At 35.6% G+C, this 23768-nt stretch overlaps 1 protein-coding gene across 1 annotated transcript in view; it reads left to right on the plus strand.

Annotated features, from left to right (window-relative positions):
- The window catches only part of LOC124987909 (cytochrome P450 7B1), a 52669-nt gene that overhangs the window by 23428 nt on the left and 5473 nt on the right, over positions 1 to 23768 (plus strand). The window contains exons 4-6 of the mRNA XM_047557036.1: positions 5452 to 6039; positions 6509 to 6715; positions 16116 to 16291. Coding sequence (XP_047412992.1) covers positions 5452 to 6039; positions 6509 to 6715; positions 16116 to 16291 — 971 coding nt within the window. The remainder of the gene's footprint in view (positions 1 to 5451; positions 6040 to 6508; positions 6716 to 16115; positions 16292 to 23768) is intronic.

The following is a 23768-nucleotide window of genomic DNA, read 5'->3' on the forward strand; positions in this document are numbered from 1 at the left end:
GTTTTCCCATTGACTATTCCTACATTAACATAGGAGTTTTTGTTTGTTTTTGTTTTTGTGTTTTAGCATAGGAGCTTTTAGGGGAGACTTCATAGTCAAACCACAACAGGGTTCAACTGGATGACCTCATCAATATGGTTGGGTTCTCCAATGAAAAGGATGTCTTGAGTTTTAGCACAACTTACTATTTTGCTGGGCAGCTAGCAAGTTTCTTCCAATAATTGCTTGTGTTCTAATCTCAGAAAAAAGGGAAATGGAAAAAAAGTTCAGGCATCTTAGAAAAAGAGGAAATGTAATTCATAACTTAATCTTCACAAGGATCCCTAAGATCCAGTCCCCACCTGCTTCTTGAGTCCTGTCCTTTGTTACTGCTTGCCTTGTGCTTGATGTACGTTAACACCTTGTTGGAATTTCCCTCCTCGCACACCATTGCCTTTGGGCTTCTGTGCCTTCTCTTTTGCTGAAATTCTCTTCTCACCTGATTGACATAGTCTCATGTTACTTCCTCCTCCAATCCTTTGTGGCCATCTCCCCCTACATTTTTGTCTCTTCTCCAGGATCCCATTACTCCCAGAATCACTGCTGACAGTCCATTTAACACATTGTGGATTTATTGCTAATTCACTTGTCTGTCTCCCTTCATTATTCTGTTAGGTCCTCTATTATCAACATTTAGTCCAGAGTTCAGTGCTGATTGAATCACAATAAATATTTGATGGGGAAAATTCCTAATACCTTAGAGCTGATGAAATGCAATGATATAAACCAAAGACATAGCTGATATTTTTTTGTTTGTTTTGTCAGTGAGCTTTTGGCTTCATGATACCAAAACTGTATCCTTCACTTAAAAAAAATCACTCTTACTTTTTAAAAAAAAAAGTAAGTTCACGTTTCCCATGAGTAGGTCCAAAAAATTATTGAAACTTTCAGCTTTCCTTTTGTAAGACATTATACAAATATTAGCTAAGATGATTCAGCAGAAACTTGTGGCAGATTTAACTTTATTCACATTTCAAAACGCAACCAATTTCTGTTGACACTTGATATCTTAATCTTAAATTCTGAGAAGCTTGCTGAATTTCTAGTGTCTAAATAACTTAAGCATGGTTATAATTTTTAACTCAACAGTACACAACCACAATTGAATGGGTAGCCCTGCTTTCCTTTTGTTCTTAGTAGAGTTTGAATAAATTCCTGTCGAAAAATCCTGTTAATGTGCATGGTTTGAATGATCAGTTTGCAAAGTATCTCATTTAGAAAATGAAGAACAAAGTCTTCCACCCTTGTCCCATAATGTGATTTCCGTGAGTGTACATTCTTGCAGCATGAGCAAATGATTGTCATCCCAAAAAGTCTCAAGGGACATAGATGTCATCTTAATAAAGAAATTAAAAGGTACATCTTTTCATGAGAAACCACGTAAATTCGTGACCTGTCGCAGAAAATAGTTCTCTAATTGGTTTTGTGTGGTGGTGCAGCGGAATCATTTTCCTTAGATGTCACCCCAGCGAAGCTCCACTGTACATCATTGTCAACAGCTAGTGAAATCTCCCTAATAAGAGGGACAGGATGTAAAAGTGGTCATCCTCATAAAATAAAAAGTTGACTTATATTCCATTTTCCCAACAAATGCTTTAAGTTTTAGATTTTAAAAAAATGTATTAAAGAACTCGCTAAACTCAGATCAAAAGCTTATAATTGTGAGAAATTTCTTTAAAATTAAACTTTATTCCATATTTGTTCACTGGGCTTTTCTATCCCAAGCAGCCAAATAGTTGCTTTGAATTCCCATGGTTATGTATCTATATAACACCAAATATCAGGCATGAAAACATCAAAATTCAATTTATAATGATCCAGATGTCAAACTTCCTGTGTGTATAAGACATTAGAGTGAATAGCTAGATGTTTAAAATAAATGTATCAGTATTCCTTGAATCATGTAGCTTTACCCTCCTAGAGGACTAGTTCTGAAGGAAGGGAAAAGACTGTTGAGTTAGTGAAGGATCATGCTCAGGTTATATAGGAATGCTAGAATTAATATCTAAAAGGTCCCGTCAGCTCCATGAAAGGGATGAGAATGAAATAGTGGGTAAGGAAGATGTTAAAAATCTGCCCCCTTCCAAATATAATTTTCAGAAGAATTATTTAATATTATATTTGGATGGACATGAGCCCCATTTGGACATTTTTATTTCAGGCAAACTCTGAAATTCTTTAAATCAATATTTCATATCAACTGCTGACAGCATTCTCTTCTATTTTGGAAACATAGCAAAGGATATTCTTTGTACCTTGTGATCTTTGTGAACTAGGCAACATGCCTGTTGACACTTGACATTCATTTACATAAAATCACACTGGAGCAGAAGTTAATTTTGCTCCAAGAATACATAGCCTTCAAAATAACTTTCAGAAGATTTCCTTTGTTAGGAAATTTAAATTCATTTTATGAATGTATATGTGTTTTCCTAACTGTCTGATGAAAGATCACAAAGAAACTCTGGTTTTGCATCTCACATTAGCAGATGGTGGACAGATGGTTTAAATTAATATTAATTTTGGAAAACTTAGCTTAAATTGTTTATACTGAAGATTAAAAGTTGGAAAGCCAGTTACCATCTCCAGGGTTATTAGTACTTCCAAACCCACTTGAAAAATAAAAATCCAGAAAATCAAAACATCTACTTCTAAAGCAATCCTCATCTCAATCAGAAAGATAGAAGGTGGAAAAGCAGGGCCTTGATGTTGAAGAAAATTAAAATTAGAATGAGAAAGAGGTAAATGCAGATCCTAGGGTGAAAAGAGCCTTGAGAAGATGAGAATTGAGAATTTCATCTGCAAATTGATGTAAACCAGTCAGTAATGGTTTTTCAAAAGGTCCTAATACAAACAACTGCCTTTAAAAAACTATGTTAATAATTGTTGCTAACCTGAATCAGTTTTTCTGCATTTAACATTTATTCCTTTTATTTGAAATGAGCCTCATATTTTCTTCCCATGGTGGGGAGGGGCAGAGAGAGAATGTGTCTATTTCTCATGAATTGTAGACAACAAAAACGTATATCCAGCCTCTAGTTCATGAGGCCCAATAACATATATATATATATATATATATATATATATATATATATATGATGTACAGTCCAATTATATTTTTGTCTTTCCACTTAGATTTAGATGAATGTAGAAATTTGGAGGAAAAGTTTCAAAATATTCTCTAAAGATTGTGTGTTTTACAAATTAAACCTTTTATACACTCTGAATTTTAGGGAATAATTTTAAATAATCCTATAAGTATTAAGCAAAATCCTTTCACTTAATAAAAACAGAAAAGTATGAATCACCACCTGTGAATATATACAGATTTGTGCCTAAAATTATGATTTTTTTTGCAAAATAATTGACTTTAAAAAAATTATTTGTCAGGCAGATGCTGGCAATTTTATTTAATTAAGCTGCCATGGTAAAGCAGGTGTCATAAAGTATGCCCAAATCCAGTTGAGTCCTTTTTTCTCTCCCCAGGGAAGGTAGAAAATTCACTTATTAAATGGATCAATGGTAAATGGAGTAAATAAAATTCAAGTCATATGATTAATTTAAAAAAAAATAAATCACAACACATGTGTTTTCATGTATATTAAAAACTTTGAACAAATTTTAAAATTGGAAAAACAAGAATACATTTATCCTGTTTCCAGGACTTGGTTGAAAATTATCCCAACACTTTATCCTAAAAATCTTGTGCCAAGTTGAATGTAATTTCTGTAATATCATTTGAGTTACCATAAATAACAAGTGAGAAGTTCTTCATCTATGAATATAAGATATATATATATAGATAGATAGAGAGAATGAAGACAATAAATAATTAGACACTAAAATTTTCTTTTTTGTATTGACAGGAAAAGCTTTCTCACATGTCACTATAGAGTACTATCTGTACAATATTTCTAATTAGAAGGAATCTTAAAACAGCACTCTAATGAAAAGAGACTAGCACTTCTGGAGGAAAAGCACAGTGCATAGGGAAGAATTTCTTGTCCAGAGTCTGGACAAGAAACTAAAAATATCAGCTGCTAAAAATGGCAGCATGAACTTGGCTCTTTACCTCTTTTGTCCTTCCTAAACTTTGTCATCCAATCACTGCAGAGGTTGAGTTAGGAACTCTCCTAGGTCCTTGCTGTTTTGAGGGAGAGGCTGTGACATAACTGTTCCTCAAGGGTACCTCATTCATTATAAGAATCCCTTGAAGACCTTGTCATAAATAGAGACTTGTGAGTCTCACTTCTAAGCATTGTGAATCTAAATCTTACAGGAATTGGTATTTTTAACAATTACCCCAAGTTTTTTAATCAGATAAATTTTGGCAACACTGATATATGGAAAAGATAAATTTTATTCCCTAAAGAAATCCTGGCTGAAAACAGGAGACAAACTGGAACAAATTCCACTTTCTGCTCCCCTTCCACTGTTTACACCTCTGCCATATCACCATCCATCACAACACAATGCTTTCTTTATATCTTCATATCTCAAGAGGAAAAGGATGTAACCAAATGTATGGATCTCAAATGTTGAATGAATGCATGAATGAATACATATATGAATGGATTTTAGTCTGTGATCTGGTGTCTATCACAAGTTAGTATGTGACCTTCAACATGTTTCAAAATCTTAGATGTTTATTTTTGAGTGACCACTACATATGGTATTATCATTTGAGTTAATTATTGATTATTGAGTATATTATTTATTAAGTATAATTATTATATCTCATCAAACTAAGATAAACTCAAGTATGTAAAAGTTCTGCAGCAAAGTTAAATAATCAGTAATGGAATGGCATCTTACCCATTTGTTTTATTGGGAGTAAATGACAAGTGTTTACATCAAGGGATTATGTGAATAGGGATTAAAGGATATTTAAAGTGCTTGGGTACTTGAGTTAAAAGTTGGAAGTGAGCCAGTATGGTAGTGCATGCCTATAATCCCAGCTATGTGGGAGACTGAGACAGGAGGATCACAAGTTCAAGGCCTGCCACAATTTACTGAGATCCTATCTCAGAATAAAGAAGGCTGGAGATGTAGCTCAGTGATACAGCAGCACTGGGTTCAATCCCCAAAACCAATGAATAAGTAAATAATAAATGTTGAAAATGACAACTATCATGTAAAAAAGATCACTAAGAATTTCAGGATATTTAACATTAAGCTTTTAGAGTTTTTTATATCATCTTCCATTTCATATAGTAGATCTTTGAATAAAATGGATTTTTATCAAGTTTTTTTGTCTTAACTGAAAATGTCTAATTTTGATTAAAATATGTTCAAACTTAAGGTTTATATTTTTGTTTTGCCACCAAATGAACTTACCTTCCTCTCCTCCTCCTCCTCCTTTTTCTTTTTTTCTTTTCTTTACTTTTCTTTTCTTTTTTTTTTTTTTTTTAGGGAAATACGTAACATTTATTTTGGACCCTTTCCAGTACCCATTAGTGATGAAAAATCACAAACAATTAAGCTTTGACGTGTTTTCTAGAAAACTATCAGAGAAAGCATTCTCCATCAAGAAGTCCATGAAAAATGAAGACTTGACCCATGAACTTCATGTTGCCTATCAATTTTTGCAAGGCAAATCTTTGGACACACTCTTGGAAAACATGCTACAGAATCTAAAACAAATGTTTGAGCCCCAACTATTAAAAACCAAAAATTGGAACACAGCACAAATGTTAACATTCTACCGCTCAATAATATTTGAGGTCACGTTTAGGACCATATATGGAAAAATTCCTGCTGGAGACAAGAAAAGAATTATCAGTGAGCTAAGAGACGATTTTTTCAAATTTGATGACAAGTTCTCATACTTAATTTCTGACATACCCATTGAGCTTCTAGGAAATGTCAAGTCTCTGCAGAAGAAAATTATAAACTCCCTGAGATCAGAAAACTTAGCTAAGATACAAGGATGGTCAGAAATTGTGCAAAGGAGGCAAGAGATCCTAGAGAAGTATTTGGTACAGGACCTTGAAATAGGAGGTAAGAAACTTCTGAATTATCACTTACCTAAAATAAAATAATTTACAGTAGACCTTTGAAATAAAAAGACAAAATGGCGACCTTGAAATTTTTTATGCTCTTTCTAATTGGCTAATGATAAAATGTTTTACTCTGAAACAACCCTCCGTGATAATTGATTTTTTTTTTTTTTTTTTTGCTGAGGTGGTAAAACAAGATACTTAATGATGATAATGAGAAAGAGTATAACTAAGCTGCATTTATTCCTTTTATCTCATCCCCCACCTTCCTGCCCCCACCACCACACACACATTACATTTTAAACTATTCTCATTAAGCAGAAAATTAGACTTCAGAAGCCTATTGGTTCTCATTAGCATGCACTGATCCTTGGCTGGGTCTGTGTCCTAACATCTTTTAATTAGCACACTGCAAATCTAATCAGTGTAATAAACGCTATTAATCTTCCTTTTCACTTATTTTCTCCCAGCACATCATTTTGCCTTTCTCTGGGCCTCTGTGGCAAACACGATTCCAGCCATGTTCTGGGCAATGTATTATCTTCTCCAGCACCCAGAAGCAATGGAAGCACTGCGTGACGAAATTGACTGTTTGCTGAAGTCAACAGGTCAAAAGAAAGGATCTGGATTTTCTCTCCACCTCACCAGAGAACAATTGGACAGCCTGGTCTGCCTAGGTAATTTATTTTTATCTGTTATGAAGAAAAGAGGTACCTCTCTGCAAACTCAGTTTATCACTCATAGCTGTTTACCAAGAGGTGGAGGACACAGCTGCCTAATTGACATAATAACACCCATTTACATCAATTATAAATTATGTAGTTTATGGCTGTAGATACTCTCGTTGCATGTAAACATTAAGGCCTAGGTAATTAACTATGCAAGGTATGCAAAAGGCTAAACCAAAGCTTTGCAATTATTTGGAAAAAAAAAAAAAGTTTATGCCTATTAAGTCATTTGATTCTAAGCATCTGTTGGTGTGCTAATTCTTTCCAAACACTGCTGCACTATCTTGACAAGAAAAGGATTTGGAGATTGAAAAAGAAAGTATTTCAGAGGGGTGACTTGTGTACAAAACATATTTATTCTTCCTTAAAATGGTCTGTCTATATTTTCAGGCATAAGTTAGGACCTTTTGAACAGCTGGAAGTGTGCAATTCTCAAAAAATGAAGTAAACGTCCTTTCTACTGGAAGTTCATGATTAAAACATACTTAAAAAAAATAAGCAGGAAGAACAAAATGAAGGCAGGAAGGCAGGGAGGGAAAGAAGGAGAAAAAATAACTACAGACTGCCCCATGTCCAACCCTGTTATTTTTATAAAATATTTGCTAATTCATGAGATATATATGATTCCCATTTCAAACACATTTGAGGTCTATAGGTCAAAGTTCTTTTTGTTTTCTACATAGACCCATACATCTATAATATGAGTTCTAGATCGCAGCAAGATCACATTCACTTTCACTGATTTTGGGAAGACTATTATCATTATGTAGTGAACTTATGCCCTCCAAGTTAAATTCCTTTTCAATGAGTTATTTCTCTATTTCCTCCATATTAGCATTTTACCCTGTGATATTCTTTAGGTTACAGTATTCCAAGGCCCTTTGGGCAAATGCAGAATTAAGTATTTATATCTGTATCACTTCACTCCTTTGACCACGTAGGCTAGTATTTTAGCATATATTGATCTCAACATTTTATCTTTTAAATTCATTCTGGGTTCTTTACCCATTCTGAGAACCCATTCTGGGTTCTCAGAAGTTACCCAACTTCTGAGAATAAAGGCCCTCCCAGTCTTGGTCATAGTTGACCACTAGTTGGTATTGAGAAGAATGACCCAAGTATGGTAGAAATTTTTCCCACTAGTCAGGCTAAAACCTGTCAGAAGCAGTGGCAGAAAACCAAAACTGACCAGAAATACACAAAATTTTTGTAAAATTCTAGGCAGTTATCTCTGCCTGGATACATTGTATGTGTATTTTCTGTGTAGAAGATTTACAGTTCCTTGAGAATTAAGATTGCATTGTCTATATATATATAATGATATATATAACTTATTAATGAATAAGTTACACAACAGATGACCCCTACATGTAGTCATAGGTCAATCGCAAGTATTGTTCTATATCAAAGGAGCATGAACTGTATTAGTATTTTCTTTTCAGTGCTTTTTTATTTTTATTTTATTTTTTTTTGTAACAGGGATTAAACCCAGGGGTACTAAATCACTGAGCCACATCCCCAGCCCTGTTTATTTATTTATTTTTTTTTAAATTTTGAGACAGGATCTCTCTAAGTTGCTTAGAGCCTTGCTAAGTTCCTAAGGTTGACTTTGAACTTATGATCCTCCTGCCTCAGCGTCATAAGTCACTGGGATTACAGGCCTGTACCACCCTGCCGAGCTCCTTCCAATGCTCTTGGACAATCTATCTTTAAAACCATTCTACTCTTTCCTTTTAGAAAAAGAAAACATAACAGATTGCTATATTTTTATCCAACTTATTAAATGAAGAGTCCACCCTTTCATGACCTCATTAAAATTTCTTATTTATCAATGTTTAGTCAAAAACTTTACAACTTTAAATGAAATTTAAAATAACTTAATAAATGCAACAAGGTTCAGATAACTGTTACTTGATATCAGGATCTCAATAGGAAAAGGTGCTGACAGAATGGAAGTTTGAAAAACTCTAAAGAAAGTATGAATTGTTCATTTTTTTTCATTAGGATAAGTCTAGGTATTTAGAACCCCAGGTTTCAAATACAGGAAAAGAAAAGGATAAAAGATGATTCTGAAAGGTAAAGATAAGAAAAATATTAACACAAGGAAAGCAAAAATATCACAATTGAAATTTTAATAAAGTGATAGCAAATAATCTTAATAATTGCAAATAATCTTCTTCCAGTTTATCTGAAAAATGGATATAAATAACAGTTGAATCTAGCAGCAGTATAGATTCAATAAATGTTACCTATTGTTATCACCCAAATGATATTTAACCTCTATGACATCCCTCCAGAGTTTATATTGTTTTCTTCCTTTTCAATTACTTGTGAACCAAACTGACATCATATTCAAGTCTGCCTTACCCCACAGGGATGCTTTTGCTATGCATCACCCAGAAAAAGAGCAAACATAATTTTAGTTATCACATAAGGTAAAGTGAATTATAACTCCTCAACAGCTCAGGTAAATTACAGGCACCTGATTTTGTGTATATATCCTGAAAGTGAGCAAAGTGGCAAATGTGGTCCCTTTGTGGGATATTAGAATAAAAGAAGGTTCTATAAAACAAGAGCTAGGCTAAACCTGTCAGACTTATTTTTTAAAGGAGATCATAAATTATAATAATTCTATGATTATGAGCTTGAGGTGATTCCCCCATCAAAATTTTATTAGCGATATTTAAACCCATTGCTTGTGAGCATTTGGGGTGAATAGGGTGGAGGAACCCAGAAATGAAAGATCAATTGGAAAAAGTAAAAGACCTTTAATAAGAAATAATAATAATCATTAAACATAATCTATAGTAAATGTATAAATGAGTTCAATATTTCAGTGCAATTTTTATAGACCTATTTCATGTGATCTTTACCAAGATATTCTGAGTGAATATGGGCACTGCTGTTTTGTCATTATTGTAATAAAGGAGAAAATTCAGGGTGCTACATAACTTGCCAAAGGGAGTGGGGTTGGTAAAAGAGAAAGGAAGAATTTGCATTTAGGTTTTCTGACCATGACCATGACCACGTTTTTCTCCTCAGACCTGTTTGATCCCCAAACCCTTGGAATCCTTTTTCATTGTTCCAACTGAGAGGGGAGAGGAATCCTTTATATCTTGACTCTACAAAAACAGCCATGATATGCATATGTACACAACCAGGAAACGTGGGCCAGATTATTATAGAGTTAATTGAATTTTTAACTTCAAGATAAAATAATATGGATGATTTTTCTTTCATTTCTAGACTGATAATATTAATAATTCACTATACATTATGTAATTTATGTATTTAGCTTACTTGATTCTCAGGTATTACTATTTTAATTTAATTATTGGGTAAGACAGTTCAATGATATTATATAATCATCCAAATTACACAACCAGATAGGAGCAGACCCAGAAATCAATACTAGGTCTACTTGACTTCATTGCTTGACCATAACCACTGCTAACCTCGGACAAAATTTCTCTAGAAGTGTACCAGAGATCTTGAGCTCTAGTTTTTACAATATATGTATCACTGATTCTCAAATGCAGCAGGGTTTGAGGGTTAGGATAGGACTAGAGATTCACATTAGAATCTTGTGGGTTTTTTTTTTTTATAAAAATAATCTTTTCATTTTAGAATGGTTTTAGATTTGCAGAAAAGTTAAGACAGTAGGAGTTCCCCTATACCTCCCACAGCTTCCTTTATTATTAACATCTTACACTTTTGTGGTAGGTTTGTCTCAATTATGGATATTGTTTTGAAAAAACTCATTCAATACTATAAAATACTTGTGTACTTAAAATACTTGTTTACCTAAGTCAGACACTTGTGACATTTGCTAAAGATCATCTCTTCTGATAGGAAGATTGACTAGGTATAAATTCTACTTTATTTCAGGATCTTCTAGCTGGAGAGAAGGGAAGGCATCATCCACTAACAATGCATTCAGAAACTTAACCATGTAGGCAGTGGAATTTTTATAGGTAATGCAAAGAAGCATCAGCAAAATAATAAAATATTCTGATTTGGATTTTCCATCAATTTTTCATTTTATCATAAAGCTAAGAGGTTCTGTAAGATAGTGAATGATGGAAACAGAAGCTGAAAGAATTGGAAGGGAATTTTAATAAGAATTAAAGTAACAAATTGTTGTTATGTAGATCTGAAATTCAACTGCAAAAGAATGGGATAAGGAAATGTATGGCTTTGAAGAACTGGGTGCAAAGCAGTGGTTCTCATCCTTGATTACTCATTAGAATCATCTGGGCTGCTTTAAAAAATTAGTTGTCCTGGTCCTGCCCCAGTGATTCTGATTTCATTCTTTTGGGTTGAGGGCTGATGGACTTATAAACTCCCCATATGATTCAAATGCACAGCCAACTTTCAAAACAAGTAATTTAAAGGTTTTAGTTAATGCAGTGATTCTGAATCCATTGGACTGGGATGGAGTATTTATTTTAAACAATCCCAGGTGACTCTAATGGGCAGCCAGGGCTTCAGATAACCTTTGGGATATCAGAAAGCTTAAAACAAGCCAATGAAGATATCTCAAAATCTGTTCCTCTTCTACTCCCATGAAACTTCAGTAAAAGTCTGGTGTTTAGGACACAGAAGAATTCCTCTCTACTTTTCCAACTGAAATAGTACATCGAGTTCTGCCACATTTTAAGAGGCACATTGGCTAATTGAATTCATCCAGTGCATCAGAAGACTGAGTACCATATCATCTCTGACACACAATTAGAGAACGGCATGATAGTTGTCTTTACACAATTAAAAAATGGCATGAAAGTTGTCTTAACACATTTTTAAGGGGAAGAAAATTTCACCTCAATGTGAAAATAACTTTTTACTAAAATGAGCTTTCAGAATGTCATCAATGGAATTATTAAGTTAGAAATTGAACAATATCAAGTTGCTAAGAGAATAGAATTTAAGTGTTCTCATCACAAATAAGTGATAAGCATGTGAGGTAATAAGTGATAAGTTTGTTAATTAGATCAGTTTAACCACTCCCCAATGCATACATATTTTTAAACATCACGTTGTACACCATAAATATATATGAATTCTGTTAATGAAAATAAATTTAAAAGGAAATTGTGCAGTATCTTCAATAGAATCTCAAGAGCACTCATGTATATGCTGTGTGCATGAAGGTCAAATCCATATGTTGCCCTCCCTTTCCTCACCAGCAACAGTGGCCCAGTGCTCTGAGCAGAGTAGGAACTTAATAAATGTTTGTTGAATATATGCATGTTGAATTTACATTTATGAATTTTAGCAGTAAACCAAAATCTGTGTCTGCAATACACAGAAAGGTAGGCATTTGTACCAATTCAGACTTACTTTTAACTCTATTCAAATATACAATTGTTGAACCGAGAATTTGTGATTTTGCTTTAAATTATATAATCAATTATTACAATTTCTTTTTTACCTACTCATCTGTCTGGAAGAGGTTATGTAAAGACACTCTTGCACACAGATACACATAGATCTTGAGCCTCACTCCATTTCCACACACCTTCTGGAGCACAGTGTATTCATATCCACGCCCTCCCTTCCTCTTTCCCATCCACCATCTCTTTAAGACAGCCCGTGTTCAGCCCCAGTGACTGCAGCAAGGCCTGACTGTTCATTTCACTCCAGCCATCACTGCTATCCAGTGATCACCATGGCTAATCAGATGGCATGCCAGCCTGCACTGATCATTAAGATGACCCAAATTAACAGCCTGGCCATGTCACAGTACATTCATTCCACATATACAGACATGGCCTAAGTGTGAGGCAGAAACCCGGATGTGCTTATTTGTATTTGTATTGTAACATGCATTATTGATTGTCATGATCTGCTTTAGTATTTTAAATCTGCAAATGAGAATCATATGTCATTTTTTTCCAGCCAGAATTGAGATCTGAGAGCAAAAGAGAAAGTATATATGCCTTTTTCTACCAGCATTTCCTTTCATTTGCTATTTTCCTCCAGCTATATTATAAAGCATCTTCACTCAAGACATTCTTCAGCTCTTTGCTTAGAAGGGACACTTCAAAAAAAAAAAAAAGGACACTTCATCAGAATAGTTTTACATTCTGATAAGAGAATCAAGTCTTCCTAGCCAGGTGAAGAAGGTAGCACAGACTTGAAATTGTTGAGTTCTTTGTGGGAATTTTTGTAATCTAATTTCCTTGTGTATCCATTACCAGTCAGTAAAACTTCGTTCTTAATAATACACAGACAGCCTTATCTTAATCATACTTGTAATTGTTAGCACCTTGCAGTGTCTGGTGTAAATTTTATCCCCCAAATATTTGCATTCTTGATAGCCATTTTTCTACAATGCATTCTAATAATTAGAAGGTTCTATTACCTGCTAAATGTTAGTATAAATTAACAATCCATTATGCACAATAAGTTTTATAAAACATTTACAGATAGAGATCATGTTTAATTAAAATTAACTTCCATTTGAAAGCCAAGTACACTAATGATTCACAATGACCTTTTATTACCTGCAGTCCCTTGTTTTGGCTGGATGATTGACAGCTTGCTGTTTGGCTACCATGTTGAATTTCAGCTGACAAGACTTTTCATTTTAACTCAATTTGCCCGCCTATCACAAGCTGGTGGCAGGCCAGACCCAAGTCACCCAGCTTTGCCTCAGCAGCTTGCTCTAGTTCTCATTAGTACGCATTTATTCAGTGGAAATTGGAAGACAAATGCTTGAAGGCATGTGAACTAAGTATAGCAAATTAGGTTTAAAGACTGAATATTTATAAGTATATGGAAAGTTTTTTTTTTTTTTTTTTAATTCTAGAGCGAATTGAGAACTGAGTGCTAGCTTTGGTATAAAAGAAATGAAGATAGAAGGGGGAAGATTCTAAGAATAACAATACTATAAGCTTTTTCTTTCCATTTTGGAAATATGTAAAATCTCTCTGACAACACCTTATCAAATAAAAACCTGGCTTCTCTTTCATGGAATGCTTGCACAATGAAGTTTAGCACCTCGTGTGTGAGAAGGGGGAAAAAATGAGGGTCATGTTCATTTGTTGCTTGGTTATCCCTTGGTATGTTTTAAATTGCCTTGTTTGTTCGGCACTAGCACAGAAACAGATGTTGCTCTACCGTGCAGGATAATTTACTGTACCTCCTGGTGTAGCATGGAAGTCCTCCCAGGGCCCAGCTGGTCTGTCAGTGGCACTGGCTGGTGTCTGCTCAACTATGACAACTACAAGTAGAGGCTGCAATTTTTTTATTGTGCAGTTGTCATTCTTCTCAACATATAGCTCTGCCCGCATTTGTGCTGGGGCTGGTGGAAAAGCTGCTGGCTTTTGTGTCTGTATGTTGTACTGCAGAGCCCCGTAAGCTTGACTCTCCATTGCTGATAATAACGCAACTCATTACTTTTGTCGTCTAATGATTATCGGCATGATCGCTCAGAGCGAGAGCCAGCCTCGTCTTGCACACATAACTGGTACTGGAAGGTAAAACAGATTTGTCACTTACGATCTGACTGCTGAGCCACACTTTGAGCTCCATTATTGTGATTAACTTCTGCATAAGATATGCTTGCCCAATTGTCATTTGTGATACTGCGGTGGGCGCAAGCTGCCATGTTCCCTGAGAGCACACTGGCCAATCGGATGTGACCATGTTATTTGGACTGTTAAATGCCTGCCCTGTCACAGCAGCCATCCCACCATTATTTTGCTTTTGTTTTTCTTCTTCCCACACCCCTACTGGACTTGTTGGGTGAACAGCACTGCTACATATGTCAGCTACCATTTCACACCACAAGCTAAAATGATGCTACGCTATTGTTGGTCCAACAGGGCCAGCAGCAGTACATGGGAAGCCGACCCTTGCTTTTCACCATAGAAATGTTGGTTGTTGGTGTCCTGCCAGCTGAAATCCATCGTGTCAGGTGCCTTGTGGCTATCTGCAGTAGAGTCCATGTTCCAAAACCAAAGTTCTTTTCTGGCCTCATCACCAGCAAACCGATTTGACTCTGCCTGATTATAATAACGAAGGCAGTCCAAGAGAATATGCACAGCCTCACTGTACGTCACATTGAATCACCACACTGCCCACACAGAGCTGACCGCAGCCTCATTTCTTTAGACAAATGCATGCTTAAGGAAAAACCTCCTGGGAGAAGGCACCCAAAGCTACTTCATATCCCTATGCAGGCTGTGCCTAGATTTAAATTTTACTGAAATAACATTTATTTTTATTTTTTGCCAGATGCAAGCCCTCACTGATGGCCCTGCCTTTAATAATCTAATAATTGGGTACTTAGTGTGTTAGAGTTTGCTGAACAATAAGAAACTGGTCTCTGTGTGTGTGTGTGTGTGTGTTTGTGTGTGATTTCTAAATTGCAAGTCATAAACACAACCATTTGTTATCATGTAAAGGGGGAAAAACTCCATTTGGAGCTCTTTTCACATTGCTGATTAGAAAGAATCAAGCTTTATATTCTAAGACCCATTCACACTGGTGGAAACATAGTCAGTTTTGATTATGAAGGGAGAGATGCAGACCTAGACAGGAGCTACACGCTGATATGCATGCTATCAGAATGATTTATGCAAATTATGCATATTATTCCCAAAAGAATTCCTCCTCAAACTGCCAGGATAAATTGCCGGAAATTAGCCATAAAATCTGTCGTGCTAGGAGCAAAAGGTGAAGGCCACTGGGAAAGCAAGGACATTCAGCTTCTGGAATCTTCCAGAATATGATGGTGACTGTTATTCTCCCTGGATGCTGTGGAAAATATGGTTTTCTTCTGAATCTTATTAAAGTATTTTTGTTTGAAATTTTTCCAGCAAATGCTGACTCACATTTTATTTACAGCTAGCATAAAAGAAATTAAATGTTAAGCTGTCTCAGAAAGCACTACTACAATTACTTTACTATTAACTGCCTAAGTGGTTATTAAATGGCTAAGCTTGGCTTTAGGTTGGTCAAATAACCCGCCAGCAGTATACTGTAAGTGGAATATGGTTTAAAACTTTCCAAGGGTATGTGCTGTGTATACCCTTAACATGGCATTCCTCTCTTGCAGACCATTCTGACTTACGAAAATTCTAACCAACTTCTTTCTGCCCAAACATAGCACAGCTGCCTCCTACCTGTGAAATGCCCCCAAGCTGTGTTGGGGCCAGGCCACCCCACTCCTGACCTTTGCCATCCAGAGCCACCATTGGCTCCCTCTTGGTGCTCAATGGATGTGAGGATGAAATAATTTCCTTTTCAATCTGGCAATTAGTAATGAGTGTTACTGTCCAAGTGAGAGCACCTTTCAAAGCAGTAATGTTTCAGTAATCTTTTGTCTGTTTGTCTCCCTCAGAAAGCATCATTTTTGAGGTTTTTCGGCTGCACTCATATTCCAGCGTCATTCGTTTTGTTCAAGAGGATTTTACTTTCAGTTCAGAGAATGGAGACTACTGTCTGCGAAAGGGAGACCTGATTGCCATCTTTCCTCCAATGCAACATAGTGACCCTGAAATCTTTGAAGCTCCAGAGGTAAATAAGCATCAAACCAGTCATTGCTTCTTCTTAGTGCAAGCACATTCCTCCTCTTCATGATCTGTCTCTCTTCCCCTTGCCACTTGGTTCCAGAAGAGATTTGAGACAGCTTGATGATTTCTGTTTTTCTTTCTAATAGGATAGTTTGCCTCTTTACTAACACAAAAGTGTTTTTGAAGGATCAATCTTTGAAAGGTTGTGTGATCTATAAATGGCAATACCATTTATAGATTAAATGTTATTTGCCTTAAATTAAATGGATGGATTATTGTGCCTTGGTCACTATTACCTTTGGGCCAAAATTAAGTTCTGCTTGGCAGAGAATTACTGAAAACTATGGAGGGCTAGCTCTTGACAGGTGGCATAGAAAATAAATAATGACAATTGTTTTGCTAAGTATTTTCAAAGTGGAGGCAACTCTCCCAAAGACAAATACCATCATAGTTATAGTTAAGCCCAAATACTTTTTCACTAAAGGTATGTGCCCCTTTTTGATCAATTAGTATGGCATTATGAACTTGAGATTGTAAAGCTGCTACTTACGGGTGAAGCTCTGAGGGTAATTGTGTCATCTCCTTGTATTTTTTTTTTTTTTTCTGAAGCTGGAGTTAATGAATATCAAAGACTGGAATTAATCCACCCGATTCATCCCTTAATACCACTTCAGAGATTCACCACCTGCATGCAAATTGAGTGCAGTCATATTCTTTCTGTGCTTTCCATGAAGTAATTGTTGCTGTAGCAGTTTTATATATACAATGCTTTTTTTCAAAGGGGAACTTCTGAGCTCTTTTTGAGCATTTCATAACTGGGTCACTTTTAAACCCTAGTTTCTAAGTTAAATGTTTTGCAGCAGGCTGAATTACAGTATTGCTACATTTTGGAAATTAGAAAGAAGAAATCAGAGTTCAAATAACAGTAACATAATTTGCATTTATTTCATCAGCAAAGCAAATATCTTAGTGTAGGAATGTATGTATTATTTCCATGTGTTTCCAAAGAGGCATTATATGAATGATGATAACCAATAGGTTGTAGAATATTAGCAAGTGAATGAACACTCTGCAGACAATGAGCTTCATCTCCACATTTGTAAATATCAAAAAAGTAAACTCGGGGCTGGGGTTTTGGCTCAGTGGTAGAGCGCTTGCCTAGCATGTGTGAGGCCCTGGGTTCAATCCTCAGCACCACATAAAAATAAAATAAAGGTATTGTGTCCCCTACAAGTAAAACAAAATATTTTTTAAAAAATTAACTCACAAGTACTTATTTAATAAATAAGGCAAACACATAGTTAACATCTGAAAAATATTTCTAAATATTAAAATAGTTTCATTTCTGTATACAGTTCTTCACTTAACTTCTACTTTTATGTTACATTGGAACTATTCCACTAGTCACTAAGTTTACTACATTAAAATTATCAACAAACACTCAATACCACTGTCTTCATGGCACCATTCTTTGTAGTATTCCCAGTTCCTAATGGTCTTCACCCCCATGATAAAAAAGACCTTAATTTAGAACTTTAGGAAATTAAAAGTCAAAGTTTAAAAATGGAAAGTGTTTTAAGAATTTTTTTTTCTGTGTAATACAGTGGCAATGACCAAATTTTACATAATACACTGACCAGGCTTATCAGTAATCATAAGGGTTTACCCTATACTAAATCAGTGGAAAAACAAAAATGCAATACTTCGAATGCTGATTTAGCATCATTAAAGTAGCTCTAACTTGAGCTGATGCCTGGCTAAACTTAAAATTAGCTAATTTTTGCCATAGTATTGTTTTCTTGAAATTAGTTTTGGAATGCTGATAATTCCTAGCACAGAAAAAAAAAAAAAAAGGATAAAAATGGTTAAGAATCACTTTTATATGATTGTCCAGGTCTTCATTCATTCTATAAACATTTGCTAAGTACCTACCACTGTCAAACATATGAATTTATTCTTTTGGTTCATAACAACTTAAGATGGCAAAAAGAAGATGCTGTTGATCTTCAAATAGCATCCCAAAATACCACACACTGACAGTAAAGAAGAAAATTCTGGAAAATACTATCCTTGGCCATTCCTCACTGAGAACATTGGCCCACAAGCACACATATTCTTCACTACCACCTTTTTGTAGGCTACAAACTTTGAATAAGATGATCAGGTTTTAGATATACAAAACAGACAATAGCTGTTGGGCCAAAAATTCTAGGAAGACTAACTCTGAATACAAGTATAGCTGTTCCTGGAGGACCTAACGGCCTAAGAGCCTGAAGAGAACTTTTTCCAACCCACTGAGGCTTGGTTTCAGAATGTCTGAGCTCCAAAGGCTCTAGAATATGGCATTCCAAAGCAGGTCATGGTCTTCTTTCACACTTTGGGGCTTTTGCACCCACATCTCTTTATGAAATATTCCTCCCTACCTGTCCATCCAACAAACTTTAGGTTACTCCACAAGAATCACCTTAATCAGATCTTCTTTGATGATGTCCCTGATTTCCATGTTATTTCTTAGAATTTGCCATTGTCCACTCTGTAGCATGTGCCCACCGTGTTTTGGTGCATACTGCAGTATTTTGCAGTTACTTCTTTCGATACCTCTGTCAGGACATTATCCATGTAAGCTAAATAATGAAGGGGATGATGGGATACATAAATGCACTGAAGATATACTTCAGTTAAAGCTTTAAATCAGGGTAGTGCACATTTAAGTATGCACTAGGAGTTAGCACATATCAAATAAAGAAGTGACTTGTGCTGGATGCAGTGGTGCACACCTGTAACCCCAGCAACTCAGGAGACTGAGGCACAAGAATTGCACATTCAAGGCCAGCCTCAGCAACTTAGTGAGACCATAAGCAACTTAGTGAGAACCTATCTGGAAATAAAAAAATAAAAAGGTGTGAGGATGTAATTCAGTGGTAAAATGCCCCTGGGTAAAATCCCCAGTACCAAAGAGAGGATTGGAGAAGAAGAACTGACTTGTGCATAAGCATAGTAGTTCTATTGGGAAATGGTAAGAACTATGGTGAGAGGAGACCCCAGAAGGTATCTCATTGGGAACAGTGAATATTTCTGAATGAGCAACAATTCTTGCAAGCCTTTAGATCTAGTTTGGCAACATAATTTTGATCTTCTTATTTTTTTTCCTTTTAAAGAAAATGACTTTGGAAAATTGAAGTCTAAAACAATATGGAATAAACAAAAGATATTTGAGACCTAATTTGGCACATAAGCTACCAACATGTAACTTTTGTCTTAAGAATTATTCTTTTCCTGAATACTGTTTGATTAGCTTACTGTAATGTTAAGCATTCAGAAGATTCTTGCCTGTGTGGGAAAATAAATTGGCAAGGGAAATTTATGAGAGTGAGAGCAAAATGAACACCTCTTTTGACTATTCCTTTTCTCCCCCCACCCCTCTCAGGGTACATGCTATCCAACAAGTCTAGATAATCCATTAATTAGCTAAGAATAAATCGCTTCTTAAGTTTTTCTGAGGGCTTCTCTAAATGTACATCTATTAGTAGCTAGAACTCATGTAACTGGCTATCAAATAATGTGAAATAAATGGTGATGATTTCTTTTCTGTCAGAATGCAATGATATCCAGAAATGGAGCTATAGGAAAGACCAAGTCTGTTGACTCATTTTTCTAAGTCCAGAAATGCTAAAGGATAAAGGCTTGGTGATACTATTTGGCTATACTATTAGGAAAGACACAGCACATATTTAAGACAGCAATACCTTATTAATCACCTCACTGCCTCCTAAAGAAACACAGTGAAATGACAGTGGAATTCCAAAGTCTCTGGAGTATGTCCTCAAAAGACTCTGAAGTTGGAAGGACATGTTGAACCTAATGCAATTCTACTCTATGTACTCCTCAGAGTTGTAGGCATAAAAAAATGATGAATGGATTTGAAAGTCCTTGAGAAAATTCTAAATCACCATAGGAATTATGGTATCCACCTTATTTTTTATTAATATTACTGTTCTTAGAGTAGACCAGTTATGACAGATGAGGAAATAATCTAAATAAAGTTTGTCTGTATTTCAAGCAGGAATAAAAATCGTGTCATCAATAGACTTCAAGAAAGCAAACATACTGAGCATCTACTATCTCAAAAGCACTGTGATAGGCATAGTGGGTGACACTCTTGGCCCTTGCCTAAGAGTCCACAGTATAGGAGCTTAACCTGATCACAAGACTATGTTCTCATAGCCAGACCCTCTGTGTGAAGAATGCTTCTGCCATACCAGTAAATTGGCACTTCATACCTACAAGATTGAAACCAGTAGTATCCTTATGTATCAGAGTTTTAAAAGGCTCTGATTTGTAATGTTTGTCCATTTTCATGGTGTAAATACTACCATCCATGGTAGATTGCATGTTACCAACTTGAAGACCCCATACACAGAGTTGGGAAAGGTGTACACAAGCTATCACAAGCTGACAGCAGCTGAATGCATATCATGCCTGACTGAACCCAAGTCATGGAGATAAAAAGGAACTTCCATACTTTGTCATCCTTCCACTCAGGAGGACTGTAGCCGAGGGCAGCAGTGCAATGGCCCATTAGTCACCCATTCAAAACACTGACCAATTGTGTTTATTACTAGGAAGTCATATCTTTTGTCTAATTTCAATTGCTATACCCAACTTATAAATTGAATATAAGACATGATCATACCATGTGTCACCTACCTCAGCAGGACCATCTTTTATATCTTTGTAGCTTCAATACATCTTATACAGGAAGTGCTAAAAAAAAAAGAGAAAATAAAAATATGTTGAGCTGAACTAAACATGAATTAGGATGTTATGCAATCTTCCACTGTCATGTATACCAAAAATTCTCCTCTATTCAGAATATTGTATCTTCTATCTGATCTTGATTTCAAGTGTTTTAATATTATGCCATTTCTACTACTTGGAAATACTGAATATTTATGTGCCTCTCAATCTCTACAAGATGATTTTCTTAATATCCAAATTTTTTCAAAAGCTTGAATATTGGTTTTAAAATGTAACTTTACTCTCATGTGTTTATTCATTAATTTAACAAATGAATGTGGAACCTCTACTATGGGAAATAGCATTAGGTTAGAGACTTTGAAAACACAGAGATACATAAGACAATGTGCCAGCTCTACTCCCTTGGGGTTCTTGACCCTGCCATCTTCTGTGGGTTAGCTTCAGCTTGCTTAGTGACAGGAGAGCGATGGCAATTGCAGACCCCATGTTCACTTATCACCAGGTCCAGAGGAAGAAGGATAACAAACCATTTCTTTTTTGGTTTTCTTTCTTTACAAAAGAATTCTCCTAGACGTCCCTGCAGACTTTTCTCTCATAGCACATATCAGATTGTTTCACACGCCCTGTCCCAAACCAGTCAGAGGCCAGAGCAATGCAATTTCCAAGATTAGTGCCTACAAAAATCTCATGCAGAAGAATGATGTTGGGAACTCAGTTAAAGGGGCAATGGGGAATTTCAGTGTCTTATACTTTTTTTTTATTTCTCTATTCTTATCCTTTTAACTAACCCTCTTTATTTGTGAAGAATTGAGCTTACTATGATCAGTGCATAGGATTTAAGTCAGCTTGATGAATCCAAGTTTAAGTGGATCCAAATGAATGGATACATCTTATGCTTCCTGACCCAATGTTTTCTGTCACAGTGACCCCACAATCTCAGGGGTGAGATTATAATATCCTTTCTTTTGGGGGCTAAACCCAAACTGTATCCCTAACAAAGGCTATAAGTCCTTCCTAAAATTAATTTCTATTCAGGTTCACCATGTGTAAGCAATGAAACAAACTGAAAATAAATTGTAAAGTATTTATGCCCATGTGATGATGATCACAGAGTAAAATACCGTGGTCATTTACATTTTAGTGTCACAGAATAAACAACAAAATAGAAATTTCTAATTTGTTTATTATGAGGAATGAAACAGAAGGTAACAGAAAATGAGAGGAGTGGCATTAATGATTGACTGCAGGTTAGAGGAAACTGATTATAAATGCTCATCAAAAGTCATGAGCACTGTGGCCTCTCAGAAGGCAACACTGATTTTCACAAAGAACCACCTGAAAAACCATAATGGTTTCTGGTTTATTTATGATATCAGGACACTGTCTAGTCATAACCTATGCTAAGTTTTCCTTTTGCATTAACACAGACACTATAGTTAGTTTCAAACACATCATTTCATAACAAAGTTCACTTCCCCAGGGGAGCTCTGGGGAAGAGTTCTAGTCTCCTTAAACTGATCAGAAGGAACAGGACTAGTCCAGGCAATCATGCCTGGTCCCCAGGAGTAGAATTATTTCACCAGGAGAGTTTATTACATACAGTACTGTCTCCAGTAATGCTGTGTGTCAACAGGGGCTATTCTTGTTTCTTCCTACAGGGATGAATAGATATTTCATTTTAGCCCTGACCAGATCCTAATTGGACACATTCCAGAACTGGCATGTCAGAAAATAAAGAAATGATTAATATCCTGATGAATTTTGTCATTATCACTACATATGCAAATTGAAGGAGAATAGAAACTATCCAAAGTTTTTCTAGCTCAAATAAGTATTTCTAGGTCGATGAAGGTAAACCCAGTTAAAGGAGATGATTCACTGATGTTAACCACACTGGCACTGGGTGAGAAAATAGGATCATCTGTGATGTACTCAGAATTCATCCACACGTTATGGGTTTTCACCATAACCTAAAATGCCTTTTATTTGACCTACTTCTTTGCATTTGACTTCATGCCATTTATATCAAAATTGTGTGTAAACAGGTCTAACATGAATGAGCACCAACTACAGGAACTACATGGTCATTTTCATGCAAGCCACAAGCTTTAATTTAATCAATGGTTTAATTCACCATGGACTGAAATAAGGTCATTCAGTCCTCTCTAAGCAACTCAAGTGGGGATTAAACCAGAACCCTTTGGTAACACAGCAAAATTAAAATGGTAAGCCCAAACAGTCTAGATTAACCAGTCTCATAATTTTCTGTAATGAATAATGTATTTATTAAATATACCAGAACCATCTACTACCCCAGAGTTAGCCCAAAGAGATTTCACTGAAATAGAAATTTCACAGGAGAAATTCACTTAAACATCAAAAAACAAGCAAAATTGATTTTTGTGGCATAGTTCTCTCTAGCCTTTATCTGAATTGTATTATTTTAAACTTATTTAATTGAAACATAAACACTGGATCCAAAGCTCATAGTTCTCACTCATCAGTAGCAGATTGAGAAAATTAAAAAAAAAAAAAAAGTAAATTAGGAATCCACAGTAGGTAGCTTCTGTGGCTACTAAGATTCCTTATTCCATGGTAACAATGACAGCACTACAGCTATACCCTACCCAAAATTGGTATATCAAGGGCCAATATGTCAAGACCCACCTTAGAGAACAAAAATAAAGATATAGCTTCTACACTTACAAAGCTCAGTACGGGTG

This window comes from Sciurus carolinensis, chromosome 1 (assembly GCF_902686445.1).
Source record: "Sciurus carolinensis chromosome 1, mSciCar1.2, whole genome shotgun sequence".
Classification (NCBI taxonomy): Eukaryota; Metazoa; Chordata; class Mammalia; order Rodentia; family Sciuridae; genus Sciurus; species Sciurus carolinensis.